General features: G+C 39.2%; 1 protein-coding gene across 2 annotated transcripts in view; it reads left to right on the top strand.

Moving 5' to 3' along the window:
* Positions 1–19,518, top strand: part of tafa5a (TAFA chemokine like family member 5a) — a 356,950-nt gene that overhangs the window by 320,016 nt on the left and 17,416 nt on the right. For both annotated transcript variants that reach the window (XM_057854974.1, XM_057854975.1), the window contains exon 4: positions 17,993–18,143. In XM_057854974.1, the coding sequence (XP_057710957.1) occupies positions 17,993–18,001 (9 nt within the window). In that variant the 3' untranslated portion in view covers positions 18,002–18,143. The remainder of the gene's footprint in view (positions 1–17,992; positions 18,144–19,518) is intronic.

Here is a 19,518-nt window from a genome sequence, read left to right as displayed (position 1 = left end):
AAATAAATGGTATAGTCATGACAAATAAGAGTTTTGTGCTAAATGGAATGTGAAATAATAATGCATTTATTCAGTATGACATGGCAAAATTACTCCATAATGATCAAAACTATCAACTTCTTGCACCTCCCGAACGATATTTCATGCCACCGGAGTAAGTCCAGCTTTTATCATTTCACTGCCCCGGCTTCGGAGAGCGTAAACAAACCAGGGGGCGTGACAGCTAGCCGACATGCTAACCCGAACCAAGCTTAAAAGCCCTATTTTCGCCTTTAGAAGCGAAAAATTATACGAAACTACCCCGGACAATGTCACACGGTGGCAGGGTTGTCGAGGCAAACCGAGGATAGCGGTCTATTGCCGGGCAAACGAAGAGAGCAGAGGGGGCTGAAAGTCTGGACGATATGGAGAACCGCACGATAATAAGCCTAGTATAGCGCTCTCCCGGTGGGCACGCGAAGACCAATGGGGGTGTGCAACAAGCCGCCGGTCATTGGCCGAGTGGTATTCTCGGTGGACAAGTAGCATTGTCAGCCACAAAATGCAAGCCACCTCCGTATTAAAACTTACTATGATCCCAGTATTTGACATAATACAAAACACGATGTTTACTCACTTCCTCGTAAGTCCAATGGTCCCACAGTTGTCGGCTTGTTTTGGCCAATCTCGGTGTGAACTGAAACTTTTTAAAACCCAAAAAGTCTCACACGCCTCTTCCTGGTGCAGGAACAAAACCCTGCAGCACATTTGGCTGGCGTGATACGAAAAATAAACGAATTAGTTCGCAAAATCAGCTGAATCCGCAGTCGCATCTGCATGATATAAAGCAATGTTGTATTGTGAGATGCTGGCCCGGGTGACATCACATTCGCATTCTTCCTTAAAACAGGAAGTTATTCATTTTCATGGTGCGGGATTCAAAAAATTGAATATATAAATCAATCACTTCCACACACATCCAAGTGGTCCATTTCATTCAGGAGCATAAAATACCACGTGAAATATGAAATAAACATGCTTTTTGCTTCCATAGGCACTTTAATCTGTGCTGAGTGATCATCACACATTAAATGTAACTCGTAGCGTTAGCATAGCATTAGCGTTAGAATCAGAATAGCTTTATTGTCATCATACAAGTGTACAATGAGATTGCGGGGAGCTTCTCCTTTACAGTGCTAAAGTAATAAGTTAGCATTAGGTTAGCGCTAACGGCGTCTCTTAAACTGTATGACAACTTTTTCGACAATGTATTGATAATTAATGTATCGCTATATTGTGAGATCGTTTTTGAGAGTAATGCTGCAACGATTAATCGATTTATTCAACTGGACAAAAGATTCTAATTACATTTTTCTGCTTTGATTATTTGTTTAGTTAAAATAGTTTGTTTTGAAAGTGTTTGCATTTAGTTTTATTGATATTGGGTGGATACACTACCCTTTAGTTGCAACAGTGAATATGACATAACTCGTTTCACATGGCTGAATGGCCGCTCCCTGTTAAGACCTAGATAAGCTAAGTTTTTGTTTGAACTAATGTTTTTTTAATCTATTCGTAATTTAGTTTATAGGTATATTTTTTTGGGGAATATGTGTTTGAACCATTTGTTATGAGCATTTAAAAAGAAAAAAAAATGCATTCAATAGCATTTAAGCTAGTGGACTTTTGGTATGTAAATTAGCCAATTGTTCTTTTGTTGTACTTAGATCCTCATGTACTGTATTGGCTCAGGTATTTTAATTTTTTTATGTTCCTTATCCGATTACTCGTTTTTTTTTTCGAACTAACTAGTTCATCGATTATCCGTCTACTAAAATGATCGGTAGTTTTTGTTTGAGCTAATGTTCTTTAATGCATTCGTAATTAAGTTTCTTGGTATATTTTTTTGTGGGAATATGTGTTTGAACCATTTGTTATGAGCATTTTTTTTTTTTAATGATAATAATAATAGCATTTATAGCATTTAAGCTAGTGGATTTTTGCTACGTAAATTAGCCAATTGTTCTTTTATTGTACTTAGATCCTCATTTATTGGCTCAGGTATTTTAATTTTTTTATGTTCCTTATCCGATTACTCGATTATTGGAACTAACTAGTTCATCGATTAACCAACTACTAAAATAATCGGTAGTTTTTGTTTGAGCTAATGTTTTTTTAATGCATTCGTAATTTAGTTTATATGTATATTTTTTGTGGGAATATGTGTTTAAACCATTTGTTATGAGCATTTTTTTTAAAAAATAATAATAATAATAGCATTTTATAGCATTTAAGCTAGTGGACTTTTGCTACGTAAGTTAGCCAATTGTTCTTTTGTTGTACTTAGATCGTGATTCATTGGCTCAGGTTTTTAAATTTTTTTATGTTCCTTATCCGATTACTCGATTATTCAAACTAACTAGTTCATCGATTAATCGACTACTAAAATAATCGATAGTTTTTGTTTGAGCTAACGTTTTTTTTAATGCATTCGTAATTTAGTTTATAGGTATATTTTTTGTGGGAATATGTGTTTAAACCATTTGTTATGAGCATTTTTCCCAAAAAAATAAAAAATAAACATTTGCATATTTTAGCATTTAAGCTAGTGGACTTTTGCTATCTAAGTTAGCCAATTGTTCTTTTGTTGTACTTAGATTCTCATGTAATGGCTCAGGTATTTTAATTTTTTTATGTTCCTTATACGATTACTCGATTTTTCGAACTAACTAGTTCATCGATTAATGGACTCCTAAAATAATCTGTAGTTTTTGTTTGAGCTAGTGTTTTTTTAATGCATTCGTAATTAAGTTTATAGGTATACTTTTTTGTGGGAATATGTGTTTGATGTGTTTGAACCATTTGTTATGAGCATTTTTCAAAAAAAAAAAAAAAAGCATTTTATAGCATTTAAGCTAGTGGACTTTTGCTATGTAAGTTAGCCAATTGTTCTTTTGTTGAACTTAGATCCTCATTTATTGGCTCAGGTATTTTAATTTGTTTATGTTCCTTAGCCGATTACTTGATTATTCGAACTAACTAGTTCATCGATTAATCGACCACTAAAATAATCAATAGTTTTTGTTTGAGCTAATGTTTTTTTAATGCATTCGTAATTTAGTTTATATGTATATTTTTTGTGGAATATGTGTTTAAACCATTTGTTATGAGCACCCCCCCCCCCAAAAAAAAAAAAAAAAAAAAAAACATTTGCATATTTTACCATTTAAGTTAGTGGACTTTTGCTTTATAAATTAGCCAATTGTTCTTTTGTGTTACTTAGATCCTCAATATTTTGCCCAGGTATTTTAATTTTTTTGTGTTCCTTATTCGATTACTCGATTATTCGAACTAACTAATTCATCGATTAATCGGCTACTAAAATAATTGATAGCTGCAGCCCTAATCTTCAGCCTCGTATCGCAAATCGTATTGTATCGTGAGGTACCCGGGGGTTCCCACCCCTAGTGAATATATTCGATGTGACTCAAGTGAAAGTTTCTGAGGTGACAGTTTGTGTGTGAAATATTTAATGAAAAATATCATTCCAAATTTCTCAAACATATTGCCGATGTCATTTTGACACAGCGTGGGAGGCGTCTGGTTTCGCTGGAGATATATTTGCAAAGTAATAACTACACAGAGAATATTCCAGATCTACAGTTCCAGCTGGGCTTGCAGCAGGTTGTCTTAACAACCTCACTTTTTCTCCTCCAAACCATCCTTTTCAACAGAGCGGTCTCTCGCTAGCTCGTCTTTCTAATCAAACAATTGTGTAACCACTCGAGCGGCGTGTGAAACACGCACAGTGTTGCGCGACGTGAGCCACTAAAATCACCCACCCTCATTTTGAAAGTATTGTGATGCAACGCCGATCCCTTTCATATTGCGGCTCATTAATCAGCGTAAAAACATTCGTTTTACAGCCCCTTTGTTTGCGGCTAATCTAAATCTACGCTATTAGTTTTTCTCTCGTCGCCTGGAATTATCTCAAAAAGGAGGCGCTCTTAATGTTAACGGAGGAGGCATTTCATAACGGCAAAATTGCTTATATTTCTTATTACCGCCTTCGTGACTTCACCCACGTAACCTCCTTACTTTTCTTTCACAAGAAGGGGTAAACACTCATCCCGAAAACACGCGCGCGCGACCCCGGCTAGCTTATCTGTGAATGTCAATGGGCTAAGGCAGAGGCCCGCCGGGGCATCATTAAAGCATCTGTCATAATTTAGTCATCGGCTGACTCACTTGTTTATGCCTCGACGCTGTAAGACGAACGCACACATCAGTTAGCTCCTATCATGAGCCTCGACACGCATCCGAACATACCTGCTCGCGGTCGGTCGAGGTGACGGCCGCTCTATGTTTCAGATACATTGTCGTTTGTTATCCGGAAGGGTAAAGATAGCCCGCACACGTGCTTATAAGTAACACGTAGCTGCATCCATTTATTATATTTGACAGCTATAAGTGTAGCGCTAATGTGACGTCCAAGGTAACGTATACTGCGAATCCCTGCTTTGCCACGCACCTTTTCAGCAGGGCCGAGAATGAAAAGTGGTATTTGCCATGTGGCAAAAAGGATTTTGCCATGTGACATTTTTTTTTGCCTTGTGGCATTTTTTTTGCCATGTGGCAAAATTGATTTTGCCTTGTGACATTTTTTTTTTGCCTAGTGGCATTTTATTTGCCATGTGGTGAAATAGATTTTGCCATGCGACATTTTTTTGCCATTAGGCAAAATGTATTTTAACAGTGGTATTTTTTTGTTTTTTGCCATTTGCCAGAATTGGTTTTGCCATATGGCATTTTATTTTTGCCAGGTGGCAGAATTGATTTTGCTATGTGGCATTTTTTGCCATGTGGCAAAATGGATTTTGCCATGTGGCATTATTTTTTTTGCCTTGTGGCATTATATTTGACCATGTGGCAAAATTGATTTTTCCATGTGGCATTTTTTTAGCCATGTAGCAAAATTGATTTTGCCATGATTTTTTTTTTTTTTTTTTTTTTTTTGCCATGAGGCAAAATGTATTTTGACAGTGGCATTAATTGATTCTGCCATGTGGCATTTTTTTTACCTTCTGGCAAAATTGATTTTGCCATGTGGTATTTTTTTTTTTTTTTTTTTGCCATGAGGCAAAATGTATTTTGACAGTGGCATTTTTTTTTTTGCCATGTGGCAAAATTGATTCTGCCATGTGGCATTTTTTTTTTTTTTTGCCATGTGGCAAATTTGATTTTGCCATGTGGCATTTCTTTTGCCATGAAGCAAAATGTATTTTGACTTTTTTTTTTTTTTTTTTTTTTTTTGTATGTGGCAAAATGGATGCGCTGTAATGTAAAGTGTATGGTCAAAATCACAACCACACCTTTTTCTGCCATTCAAAATGAATGGAAAATTTGGACGTGCTCAGCCGTCAGTGGCGTAGCCTGACTTTAGTGCCATTTGATTGTAAATGGGCTGTAATCGTAAGTGTATGGTCAAATATCACAGCCACATGTTTTTCTGCCATTTAATATGAATAGAAAATTTGGATGTGCACAGCCATCAATGGCATAGCCTTACTTGGGTGCCAGTTGAATGTCAGTGGGCTGTAATGGTAAGTGTATGGTCAAAAATCACAGCCACACGTTTTCTGCTATTTAAAGCCGACAATGGCGTGGACATGCATGGCCTGCAAAAATGCCATATAATCTCAAAAAACTGCTACATACCACAAAAAAAAAATGCCACAAACCAAAATCCATTTTGCCACATACTAATAAAAATTGCCGCATGTGAAGATACATTTTGCCACATGGCAAGAAAAAATGCCACATAGCAAAATCAATTTTGCCACATGGCAAAACAAATGCCACATGGCCAAGAAAAATTGCCACATGGCAAAATCCATTTGGCAACATGGCAGAAAAAAATGTCACATGGCAAAATCTATTTTGCCACATGCCCCAAAAAAAAATGTCTCATGGCAAAATCCATTTTGCAACATGGCAAAAAAATGCCACATGGCAAAATAAATTTTGCCACATGACAAAAAATGCCACACGGCAAAATCCATTTTGCCACATGGTAAAAAAAACTGCAACATGGCAAAATCCATTTTGCCACATTGCAAAAAAAATACCACGTGGCAAAAAAAAATGTCACATGGCAAAATCAATTGTGCCTCATGGCAAAAAATAATGTCACATGGCTAAATCAATTTTGCCACATAGCAAAAAAATAACACATGGCAAAAAAATGCCACATTGCAATAAAATATAGCCACGTGGCAAAATCCATTTTGCCAAATGGCAAAAAAAATAATGTCACGTGGCAAAATCCATTTTGGCACATGGCAAATACTACTTTTGGTTCTCGCTCTCCCCACGTTTTTTGGCCCACTTGTAGCTTTCACATCCCGCTCAAGGACGTCAGTCATCCCCTCAAGATGACAGGTATTTCCTGCTTGGCTCATTGGCGACTATAAGCCCGGCGACAGCTTGTCAAACGGCCGGACGACCACGCTCGCTCATCTGTCCCAGTTAGCGTGCATGTTTAAGCAGCTTTCACTCTCAAGGATTCTAGTTGTTGGCAGCAGGCGGTCATGGATGACTGTTTAAAATTCCTTTCCAAATATGAATGTGTGTCACAATCTCCGTGAAGTTGGCCCCTCATCAGATGCAAATTTATTGAAAATTTTGTTTGTGCTTCTATCGTTTTTTGGATATGAGCAATTCTTCATTTTGATTAAAAATGGCTACAAATGGTGTCAGTCGTTTGTGCTACGTTTGTGTTGTAAAATGTTTCGTTTGTGCCGCTATAGTTTTTGAGATATTTATTAAGGCTGCAGCTATCGATTATTTTAGTAATCGATTAATCGATTAACTAGTTTGTCCGACTAATCGAATCAGGAACATCGAAAAATAAAATACCTGAGCTGAGCCTCAAACTGTATAAAAAATGAATAAATGAGTACAACAAAAGAACAATTGGCTAACTTACAAAAGTCCGCTAGCTTAAATGCTATAAAATGCTAACTTTTTTTTTTTTTTTTTAACAATGCTTTTGACAACTGGTTCAAACACATATTTCCACAAAAAACGGCTAAATATACCCCTAAACTAAATTACGAATGCATTAAAAAAAACATGAGCTCAAACAAAAACCTAGCTTATGTTGGCCTTAACAGGGAGCAGCTGGTTTCAGACATGTGAAATGAGTTGGGAAGTGTACCCACCCAAATCAATAAAAATGCAAACACTTTCAAAACAAACCATTACAATGCCATTCTAATTAAACGAATACACGAAGCAGCAAAATTTAATTCAAATCTTTTTTCTAATCAAATTACTTGAGTTAATTGATTAATCGTTGCAGCACTCATGATAACCATGAAAACAAAAATACAACAGAGCGTGAGGTAAATATGATGTGTTGGCCGTTTTATATTGAAGGAATCTGACCTTTTAGATAGATTGCTTTCTTTTTGCCATGTGGCATTTTGTTGCCATGTTGGCAAAATTGATTTTGCCATGTGGCATTTTTTTGCCATGTGGCTAAATGGATTTTGCAATGTGGCTTTTTTTTTTTTTTTTTTGCCATGTGGCAAAATTGAGCTTTCCATGTGTCATTTTTTTTTCGCCATGTGGCAAAATTGATTTTGCCATGTGGCATTTTTTTTGCCGTGTGGCAAATTGGATTTTGCCATACTGCCTATTGTTTGCCATGGGGCATTTTTTGCCATTTTGGCAAAGTTGATTTTGCCATGTGGCATTTTTTTTTGCCATGTGCAATTGATTTTTCCATGTTTTTTTTTTTTTTTTTTTTTTTTTTTTAAATGCCATGTGGCATTTCTTTTTTCCTCTTGTGGCAAAATTGATTTTGCCATGTGTTTTTTTTTTTTTTGCCATGTGGCAAAATGGATTTTGCCATGTGTCATTCTTTTGCCACGTGGCATTGTTTGCCATGTGGCATTTTTTTGACATGTGGCAAAATGTATTTTGACATGTGGCATTTTTTGGTTTGTGGCAAAATTGATTTCGCCATGTGGCAGTTTTGGTGTATGTGGCCACACATTTTTTTTTTCAAGTTGTCAATTTCTTCAAGTCTACAGCGATCAAACGGCAAGGCAGAACAGCAACAGACCCAGGCAAGGAGGCAGACGGGTTCCAGGGTCACCATATCACAAGTCAACAAAAGATTCCCGAGAACAATGACAACGATTAGTTAAACATTCAGTCTTTTTAAAGGCTCTCGCGGGGCGGGCTGTGGGCAGGAAGAAGGATGTGTTTCGGTGTTCTTCTGTTGCAGATTTCATCATGGTCATGGTTACTGAGGCAAGTGAGGTGGGAGCCTCACCGTCTGAGAGGCGCTGAGCTATCAAACTCAAACAAAGAATCCTTTTGTTATCGGGTGTTGTGGTAGTACAAGAGGTCCCGCCATTTGTTCTGGACTGTCCTGAAGAGCTTATTGTGGGATTTGGTGTTGCAGACGTGGGCTTGTAGATTTACTCATGTAAATTCACAATAAGGAAGACAAGAGCAAGGTCTTTGCTAAAATAACACGCAACAGCAAAACCGTTTACTCCATTTACTTTGACCGAATGCCCTTCACCCTCGGGCTTTTCCAAGTATAAGCCTCCACTGCCCCTATACCTGGACATTGCCAGAGGACAACTGCAGCTTGCGCACAGTCCAGTGAGCATGTCCGACCTGTCCGTCAGGTGTTTGTGTGAAAACATCAATGCAGACAAGCAGGCTCATCCCCTGGGGGGGTCGTATGACCAAGCCAAGTCAATCTGACTCAGCCCCATAAAGGGCTATTTTCAACAAATGTCAGGAAGCGGTTTGCGTGTGTTGCTCAAATGTTTGCGAGTTATTTTCTTGTTTTTCTGTTGGAGCGCGACCCGGCCGACCTCTTCGGTGCATTTCAAACACGGCCGTTGCGACCAAACATTTTCCTGCATCTCCCCCGAACATAAACATTGACACACATCCAGTGTTTAAAAATAGATTCTGTGTTGTTTCTCTCTCCCAACTCTTTCCCCGCGCATTTATCTTGGTCCAAATCTGCTTCGAAAGCCCTGTGTCGGGCCCGTCAATAAAGACGTGATAATGATTTTTAGTGTTGCTATGATTAATCGATTAGAAAAAAGATTCAAATTGAATTTTGCTGATTCGAGTATTCGTTGGATTAAAGTGGCGTTTTAATTTTTTGTTTTGAAAGTATTTGCATTTAGTTTTATTTATTTGTGTGGCTACAATGCCGTCATGTGACAACCGTGAATATGACCTAACTCATTTCACATGGCTGAATCCAGCTGCTCCCTGTTAAGACCAACATAAGCTAAGTTTTTGTTTGAGCTAATGTTTTATTTAATGTAATTGTAATTTAGTTTATAGGTACAGTATATTTAGCCCATTTCGCTGTAATATGTGTTTGCACAGCCCAAACGGTTTAATGGACTGATGTTTGAATGTCAAAATGACTGGAATTTTTGGGTGATTTTTTTTTTTTTTTTGAATAACCCCCCCAAAAAAACGTTTTTTGAGGAGAAAAAAATAAAATAAATAAAAATTCAATGTATCTGGTCCAACAATTTTTGACCAAATTACACATCAAAAATTCCAGGACGGAAAGGGGCATAAAACTTAATACAGCAGAACATAAAAGAATATGCCAAAAACTCAAAAATTTGCCAAAAACTTGCCTATTCATTTCTAACGGGATGCCGTTGACAGTCATGTATGTCCAAATTTTCCATTCATTTCAATGGCAAGAAAACATAGGTCCTTTGGATTTTTGACCATTTACCATGACGGCCCATTGACATTAAATTGGTAGTCTATGCCGTATGGCAAAATGGATTTTTCCATGTGGCATTTTTTTTTGCCATGTGGCAAAATGGATTTTCATATGTGGTTCTTTTTTTTTTTTTTAGGTATGTGGCATTTTTTTTTTTTTTTTTTTTTTTTTTGGTATATGGCATTTTTGCAGGTCATGCACGTCCATGGCATTGACAGCTATGCACGTCCAAATTTTTCATTGATTATAAATGGCAGAAAAACGTGTGGCTGTGACTTTTGACTATACACCTACCATTACAGTGCATTGAAATTCAACTGGCACCCACATAAGGCTATGCCATGTACGGCTATGAATGTCCAAAATTTCCATTCATTTTGAATAGCAGAAATACGCGTGGTTGTGATTTTTGACCATAAACTTTACATTGAATCGTATTGACAATCAACTGGAACCCAAGTAAGGCCATGCCATTGACTGCTATGCATGTCCAAATTTTCATTCATATTAAATGGCAGAAAAACATGTTGTGATTTTTGACCATACACTTTACATTAAAGCATATTGACAATCAACTGGCACACAAGTAAGGCCATGCCATTGACGGCTATGCACGTCCAAATTTTCCATTCATATTAAATGGCCAAAAAACATGTGTGGCCACATGCTCCAAAAATGTCACATTAAAAAAATCCAATTTTGTCACATACCAAAAAATACCACTTGTCAAAATACATTTTGCTACATGGGGGAATCAGTTTTTGCCACATGGGAAAAAAATGCCACATGGCAAAATCCATTTTGCCAGCCTCAGGGCCATGTGCGTGCTGAGTGTCCAACGGGTTCGTCCGTTATCAGATGTTCCTTGTGGGAGGAGAGGGTGTCCTTTCATTGTTCTGGACTGTCCATTGCTGGTTACCAGAATAGCTGATGGTGGGATTTGGTGGTCCAGACGCGGGCCTTGTAGATGTCTTGGCCATCCCCTGCTTGTTTCGCTCAAAAGCGTTAATATTACTCAGTCAGCTGCATGGCGCGCGTTGGATTTCCATAGTAAGCAGGCATCCTGTAGTTGTTATCGCCCTTATCTGCCCTTTGTCTTGGCGCTGCAAATTACAATCACTCCAGGTCCAACTACTCAAACTTCAAATATTTTCTACTTGTTTACTTAAACTATGATTTAAATGCTACTTACTTTGTATTGGGTGTGTTAGAGTAATACAATATGTCTAACAGTAAATACAGGAAAAGATGTTAATTCCTTCACCACCCTTACTCTCTATCCTCTCTGGTACTTAATGATGGAAATATCGTAGAGTTACCACAGTCAAATGCCTTCGCCGCATTTCCGGAGCAGTCTATTCTGCCGAACGTAATCTCTGTCGTCGTCTTCTCCCTAGAGAAGGATGCTCGCCGTCGCGTCCTCCACTCCCTCCATTTTAGACTGGCAGATGAAATGGCACAACAAGCTTCCCGTCTCTCTGTTTCTCCGTCTCTGCTGTGAGGCGGCGATGCCGGGTGCTCAGCAAAGCGACTGCGCCATTAAAGGCGAAAAAGCAAAATCACCCCGGGTGATCCGGCGGGTTTTTGTGACAGCCTAATCAGGCAAACAATCAGAAAGACAGGTGGAAAGTAGAGGAAGTATTCGGAATTGACTTTAATTATCATCTAGCTAGAATTAGTTGCTCGGTAAGTAAGAGATTCAAAACCATGAGGGCATTTTGTACCGTAATTTTCGGATTATAAAACGTTACTTTTTCCCCTCATTTTGAATACTGCGCCTTATAGTCCAGTGTAGCATATTTGTTGACTTATTTGGGTTACTACATAATGCTTTATTTGACAGTGGCGTCATAGGACTGTCATAAGAAGGTCATAATTATGATATGACACTATCATGGTCATTAGTGAATCCCTAAAACAGATGTCATTAAGTGTCATCCAACAAATTATGTCACTAGCTCCATTCATGTCCAGCAGGTGGCAGCAGAGGTTGACTGTCTCCCCCAAGGGAGCATTGATGGCCAAATGAAGCTTCTAGAAGCAATGAAGCTTTGCAGCTAATTGGTTAAAAACTTCACCGTGGTTCATTTGGTCTTAAGACAGTCGTATGAAGCCGCTGTGAAATAAAGTGTTACCGGTTAATATATTTTTGTGTAAATATCCCATAATACAGTGAGGACAGCTGCAGCTTATAGTCCTGTACGACTTATTTGTTGATAAATTTGGGTTAATAGGTAACACCTTATTTGACAGTGGCGTCATAACTATAACGTCAACTATGTCAACACAAAATGACATCTGTTATAAGCATTTATTAATGCTCATGACAGTGTCATGTCATAATTATGATTGTCTAATGATAGTCTTATGGCGCCAATGTCAAATAAAGTTTTACCAAATACCATAACTAGCAATTAATGAAACAACTAGAACAGTAACTGAAGGAACAATTAGTACAGAACATGAATTTTGATTGTTATTTACATCTATAGCGCTGCAATGCATGATCGGCGGCATGTTGGACGACAACAGTGTTGACAGCAGTTGGCAGCAGAGGTTGACTGTCTCCCCCAAATGAAGTTTTTTGAAGCAATGAAGCATTGCAGTTAATTGGTTCAAAGTTTCATGTTGGTTCATTTGGTCTTATGACAGTCGTATGAAGCCGCTGTGAAATAAAGTGTTACCGGTTAATATACAGTGGGGCAAATAAGTATTTAGTCAACCACTAATTGTGCAAGTTCTCCACTTGAAAATATTAGAGAAGCCTGTGAAACCTCAACCATGAGAGACAGAATGTGGAAAAAAAAACTGAAAGTCACATTGTTTGATTTTTAAAGAATTTATTTGCAAATCATGGTGGGAAATACAGTAAGTATTTGGTCAATACCAATAGTTCATCTCAATACTTTGCTATGTACCCTTTGCTGGCAATAACGGAGGCCAAATGTTTTCTGTAACTCATCACTAGCTTTGCACACACTGTTGCTGGTATTTTGGTCCATTCTTCCATACAGATCTCCTCTAGAGCAGTGATGTTTTGGGCCTGTCGTTGGGCAACACGGACTTTCAACTCCCTCCACAGATTTTCTATGGGGTTTACATCTGGAGACTGGCTAGGCCACTCCAGGACCTTGTAGTGCTTCTTACGAAGCCACTCCTTTGTTGGCCTGACTGTGTGTTTGGGATCAATGTCATGCTGAAAGACCCAGCCACGTCTCATCTTCAATGCCCTTGCTAATGGAATTTTCACTCAAAATCTCTCAATACATGGCCCCATTTATTCTTTCTTTTACACAGATCATTTCTTCTGGTCCCTTTGCAGAAAAACAGCCCCGAAGCATGATGGTTCCACCCCCATGCTTCACAGTGGGTATGGTGTTCTTCGGATGCAATTCAGTATTCTTTCTCCTCCGAACACGAGACCCTGTGTTTCTACCAAAACGTTCTATTTTGGTTTCATCTGACCATAACACATTCTCCCAGTCCTCTTCTGGATCATCCAAATGCTCTCTAGCGAACCACAGACGGGCCTGGACGTGTACTGGCTTCAGCAGGGGGACACGTCTGACAGTGCAGGATTTGAGTCCCTGGCGGCGCATTGTGTTACTGATAGTGGACTGTGTTACTGTGGTCCCAGCTCTCTGTAGGTCATTCACTAGGTCCCCCCGTATGGTTCTAGGATTTTTGCTTACCGTTCATGTTATCATTTTGACGCCACGAGGTGAGATCTTGCATGGAGCCCCAGATCGAGGGAGATTATCAGTGGTCTTGTATGTCTTCCATTTTCTAATAATTGCTCCCACAGTTGATTTCTTTACACCAAGCGTTTTACCTATTGCAGACTCAGTCTTCCCAGCCTGGTGCAGGTCTACAATTTTGTCTCTGGTGTCCTTCGACACCTCATTGGTCTTGGTCATAGTGGAGTTTGGAGTGAGACTCACTGAGTTTGTGGACTGGTGTCTTTCATACCGATAATGAGTTAAAACAGGTGCCATTAATACAGGTAACGAGTGGAGCCTCGTTAGAAGAAGTTCGACCTCTTTGACAGCCAGAAAGCTTGCTTGTTTGTAGGTGACCAAATACTTATTTTCCACTCTAATTTGTAAATAAATTCTTTAAAAATCAAACAATGTGATTTTCTGTTTTTTTTTTCCTCATTCTGTCTCTCATGTTGAGGTTTACCTGTTGACAAATACAGGTCTCTAATCTTTTCAAGTAGGAGAACTTGCACAATTGGTGGTTGACTAAATACTTATTTGCCCCACTGTATTATGTTGTAAATGCCCTTTAATATAATGAGGACAGCTGCGGCCTATAGTCCAGTGCGGCTTATTTGTTAATTTGTTTGGGTTAATAGGTAACACTTTATTGGACAGCGGCGTCATAACTTCAACGTCAACTACATCAACACTAAATAACATCTGTTATAAGCATTCATTAATGCTCATGACATTGTCTTGTCATAATTATGATTGTGTAATAAGTCTTATGGCACCAATGTCAAATAATGTTTTACCAAATACCATAACTAGCAATTCATGAAACAACTAGAACAGTAACTGAAGGTACAATTAGCACAGAACATGAAGTTTGATTGTTATTTACACCTGTAGCGCTGCAATGCATGCTAGAAGGCATGTTGGATGTGAAGGAGAGAGTACCTTTATTCATAGGCATCGTCTAACTGTTTGCATTATTCTAACACACTTAATATGGTCAATCAGGAAATAGTATCTTTTCTCGTATTTACCCATCAACTGTTTGTATTACTCTAACACACTTATTACAATCAATCAGGGAATAGTATTGTTTCTCGTATTTACTGTTTGACTGTTTGTATTACCCTAACAAACCCAATATAAAATAAATAGCACTTATACCATACTTTAAGGAAAACAAGCACAATACAGGGCATAAGAGATACATGACGCCTTCTTATCACGGAAGCCCAATGTGTGCGTCATGCAACTGACTGAGCAAAATTGACGCTAACAAGCCCATGTCTCCACCACCAACTCTCGTAATCAGTTCTTCTGGACAGTCCAGGACAAATGGCGGGACGCCCTGTCCCAACACAAGGAACACCAGAGAACGCCCGATATCCAACCGATAAGACTTGAAGAGCCCCTTTGACGCTGAGGTGGCACAATCCACAACCCTCGTCACCCTGACAACAGTAACTTCCTTTTTCCAGCCTTTTTCCAGTTTTCAAAATGGAGTCAGTACAAGGGGTTAAGACTAAGGTGAACGCGCGGAGTTTGGCCTTTTTGCCGGGTTGTCGGTGTGCCGTCGGCTCGGGTTGTTGGCACTGCGCCAGCGCAAGTCTGGCGGTTCGGCTGGCGTGATTCCGGCAATCTGGCTCAAAGGTCAGATTCCTTCAATATGGAACCACCAACACATCATATTACCTCACGTTCTGTTGTATTTTTGTTTTATGGTCACTAGTACTGCAACGATTAACTCGAGTAATTCCTTTAGAAAAAGATTCAGGTATTTGTTTAATTAGAGTGGCGTTTTAATGCTTTGTTTTGAAAGTGTTTGCATTGAGCTTTATTGATTTGGGTGGGTACACTGGCAACAGTGAATATGATATAACTCATTTCAAATGGCTGAATCCAGCTGCTCCCTGTTTAGACCAACATAAGCTAATTTTTTTGTTTGAGCTAATGTTTTTTTTATGCATTCGTAATTTAGTTTATGGGTGTATTTAGCCTTTATTTGTAGGAAAATGTGTTTGAATCAGTTTTCTAGAGCAGACATGTCCAAAGTCCGGCCCGGGGGCCAAATGCGGCCCATGGTCAAATTTCATCCAGCCCCCAGCCTCTGTCATAAAATCAATAACGTCTGGCCCGCCCACTGACTTAATAAATTGGTCAGCAGTAAACCCACATGCATATGAGGTAGCGTACAAACTAAATGCTGCTCCTCATTTACCCACTAAAAGGCAGCAGCACTCTAAGCAACATTACCCCGTGTGACCTTTTACTCCCAATTTTCTTAAATGGTGTCAATCAACAACAAAAAAGACAGTTGACTGCGACGGCCGAAGCTTCAAGGATAGATGGAAATTGAACTATTTCTTCACTAAAATACGCAACAACTGTGTCTGCCTCAATTGCAAAGAGACAGTTGCTGTTTTTTAGAGTTCAATGTGAGGCGACATTACCAAACAAGACACGCTGACATGTATGACAAGATTACAAGGAAGATATGTAGCGAGAAATTGAAGCAACTTGAAGCTCGTTTAATTTTTCAGCAGCAGTATTTCGCAAGAGCCCGAGAGTCGAAAGAGAACACCACATAGGATGGTTGCGAGATTGTTGAAATTATTAATTTAAAAAAAATAATAATAAAGCAAATGTGACACACATAATGGATTGCTAAAATTTTCTTAAATATATTGTACTACGTAAAGGACGTGAGTCAAGGTCGGCCCCCCACATTTTTACCTCACCAAATCTGGCCCCCTTTGCTAAAAGTTTGGACACCTCTGGTCTTGAGCATTGTTTAAAAAAAAAAAAAAAAAAAAAAGTTAGGATTTCATGCCATTTAAGCTAGCGGACTTTGGATCATCACCTGGGTTCCTCTGTGCTGTATGATCGCTGTTGACCTGAATAAATTGTCAACTTGTGCTTCGAGGCCTTTTTCCAGCTTCCAAAATAGAGTCAGTACAAGGTGTTAATACTAAGGTGAACATGCGGAGTTTGGCCTTTTGGCCGAGTTGTCTGATTTTTGCCGGCCCGGGTCCGGCAGTTCGGCTGGCGTGATTCCAGCAATGTGGCTAAAAGGTCAGATTCCCTCAGATGACAACAGTGTTGACAGCAGAGGTTGACTGCATCCCCCAAGAGAGCATTAATGGCCAAACGAAGCTTCTTGAAGCATGAAGCTTTGCAGCTAATCGGTTCAAAGCTTCATGGTGGTTCATTTGGTCTTATGACAGTCGTATGATGCCGCTGTCAAAGTGTTACCATTTAAAATCTTTTGGAGTAAATATCCTATAATACAGTAAGGACAGCTGCAACTTCACTTAGTCCAGTGCTGCTAATCTATGAACAAATGTCGTTTTCATGTCAAATTTGATGGGTGGCGCCTTATAGTCCGAAATTATAGTAAATGAATCGAGTCATTTATGTTGTAAGAGTTTCTTAAGCTTTGAATTAGTTGGATATTCAACAGACACCGACTTCTTGTAGAAAAACATGAGCGAGTTGAAACTGTCGTCCAACAGTTTTCATTTTCTAAGACTCTCATTACAGAAAATACACGCATCGATCTTAATATCCTTACTAAAGAACATTTACACAAGACGATGAGGATATTAAACGCTAAATGTTGCTGCCCTTTTCCCATCATCTGCATCTTTGTCTCTCTACGGAACAAGCTCAAGTCGGTCTTGACGGAATCCCTTTCCGCATAGGTTCTGGGTCGGTACCAGCCTCTGTAATTGATCCCTCTGGGCATTCCGGGCACATCCATTTGAACAGAATCACCAAGAAGAAGACAGCTGCTAGGCCACCCTAGACATGCAGTGAGAAGAAGACGAAGACCCCCTTGCCGCTAAGCATTCAGTTTCAAGCTTCCTTTTGGAGGGAGCCAAGTCAGCATACCTCGCCGTCCATTTTGGGGACTTGGGGAAGATATTAGAGCGTTAGTAAGGGGCAAGAGGGAGATGCACGAGGAATAAAAAAGTGCTGCGTCCTCATGTTTTTCAGCGAGGAAGCATTTGGATTGATGTACTAAGTGAGAAGTATCTCCTGGCTAGTGAAACAGCGGAAAAGAGCAATGTTTCAAACCCAAACTGATCATTGATTTCATAAGGAAGAGAGTAACCGACAGCTGGTGACTTTAGCGAAATGTCATATTGCTAGCTCGGTTGTTAGCGCCCACTGCGACATGTGCTTGGTCTCTTGAGTTAGGCCTTTAATTCCCTTCTCTAACTCCCATAACCATTTTTCTTCTGGGTTCACAACACTTTTGAAGACGGTTAAATGTGACACTTTGATAAGCCAGTCTAATAATACAGCTGCACTGCTGGAGAAAAACAACCCAATGCTGATTACATTATATGTTGTTATTTTATCAACATTTCTGCTTCCAAGTCGGACTGCCACGCGTCTTTATTGTATTTCATTAACGAACAAGAAACAGAAAGTGGTCGTGGGAAAAGTGTTGAAATTTAGACCAGCAAAGCATCACTTTCTATATGTGGCTTCTCTTCCCCAGGCTCTATGACGCGACAGGACTCTCCCTCCACATTCTTGCACTAACGAGAGCATTGACGACCCCCTTGACACCACCGCCGCCACTATCACAAGCCTACCCATTCCTCGGAGGCCTTCCATCCTGCACCGTTGGTCCTTGTGGAGGCAGAAAGGTAGTAAAGTTGTGTATATATATATATATATATATATATATATATATATATATAGATGTGTAGAGAGTGAGAGAGTGTTATATATAGAGACAGTGTATACATACAGTTGTATGAAAAAGTACGGTATCTGAACCTTTTCGAATGTCTCACATTTTAGCATAAAATTTGCCTGGTACACCAGACTCACCGCTGTTCCAGCTATTGAGTCTGGCTACCATTCAGCGGATACAATTTCCAGGGCGGAGCAAGCCACAGCAAACAGACAGCGGAGTCGACCAATCAGCGACGGGCAGACGTGACGTTAGTAAAACGACAAGGGCAGGACGAGGGACTTGCGCGCAGAAGTAAACATACGAGGAGAGCAGAGTTTATTCAACATGGCTAGCGCGAGACAGACTGTTGTCAATGACTCGTGTCAATGTGTTTTTGGTAATTTAAAACTGATTTTACCGTGGATTGGAACATATTCTCGGCTCTCCTGTTCACCATCTGTGTTGTTGTGGAGACGACTTCCGACGCGCAAGAGTGACGTTGCTCGTTAAGAACACGTCACGCAAATAAACGAATCTGATTTGTCGATTGATTTTGTACCTGCTCGAGAGGCCGTTAATGGGCTGGTTCCCAGACTATACTCTCAGTGTTTGAAAAATACAGGGAGAACAGTCTGGCCGTGCCAGGCAAGCATAAAATCACAATCAAATGTGATCTGATCTTTGTCAAAATCACACAGATGAGAAAAACTGTGTGCTTTAACTAAAACCTGCCAAATATTTATAGGTTTTCATATGTTAATGAGGATAGCATGCAAACAATGACAGAAAATGAGGGAAAAATAAGTAAGTGAACCCTCTGCCTAAGGCGACTTAAAGAGTAATTGAAACCAATTTTTACAAAACATTTTAAGTCAGGTGTGTTCCCAAAAACTGATGAGTGGTTTAAAGCTGCCCTGCCCACTATAAAACACACACCTGGTAAGAAATAGGGCTGCAGCTATCAATTATTTTAGTAGTCGATTAATCGATGAACTAGTTAGTTCGAATAATCGAGTAATCGGATAAGGAACATGAAAAATTAAAAATACCTGAGCTGAGCCTCAAACTGTATAAAAAAATAAATAAATGAGGATCTATGTACAACAAAAGAACAATTGGTTAACTTACATAGCAAAAGTCCGCTAACTTAAATGCTATGAAATGCTAACGTTTTTTTCCCAGTCCTCTCAACAAGTGGTTCAGACTCATATTCCCACAAAAAAAAAACAGCTAAATATACATATAAATTACATTACGAATGCATTATAAAACATTAGCCCAAACAAAAACTTAGTTTATGTTGGTCTTAACAGGGAGCAGTTGGATTCAGCCATGTGAAATGA

Source organism: Corythoichthys intestinalis, chromosome 13 (genome assembly GCF_030265065.1).
Source record: "Corythoichthys intestinalis isolate RoL2023-P3 chromosome 13, ASM3026506v1, whole genome shotgun sequence".
Taxonomy (NCBI): domain Eukaryota; kingdom Metazoa; phylum Chordata; class Actinopteri; order Syngnathiformes; family Syngnathidae; genus Corythoichthys; species Corythoichthys intestinalis.
The sequence above is the reverse complement of the archived record's forward strand: the minus strand, read 5'-3'. Positions and strand labels throughout refer to the sequence as shown.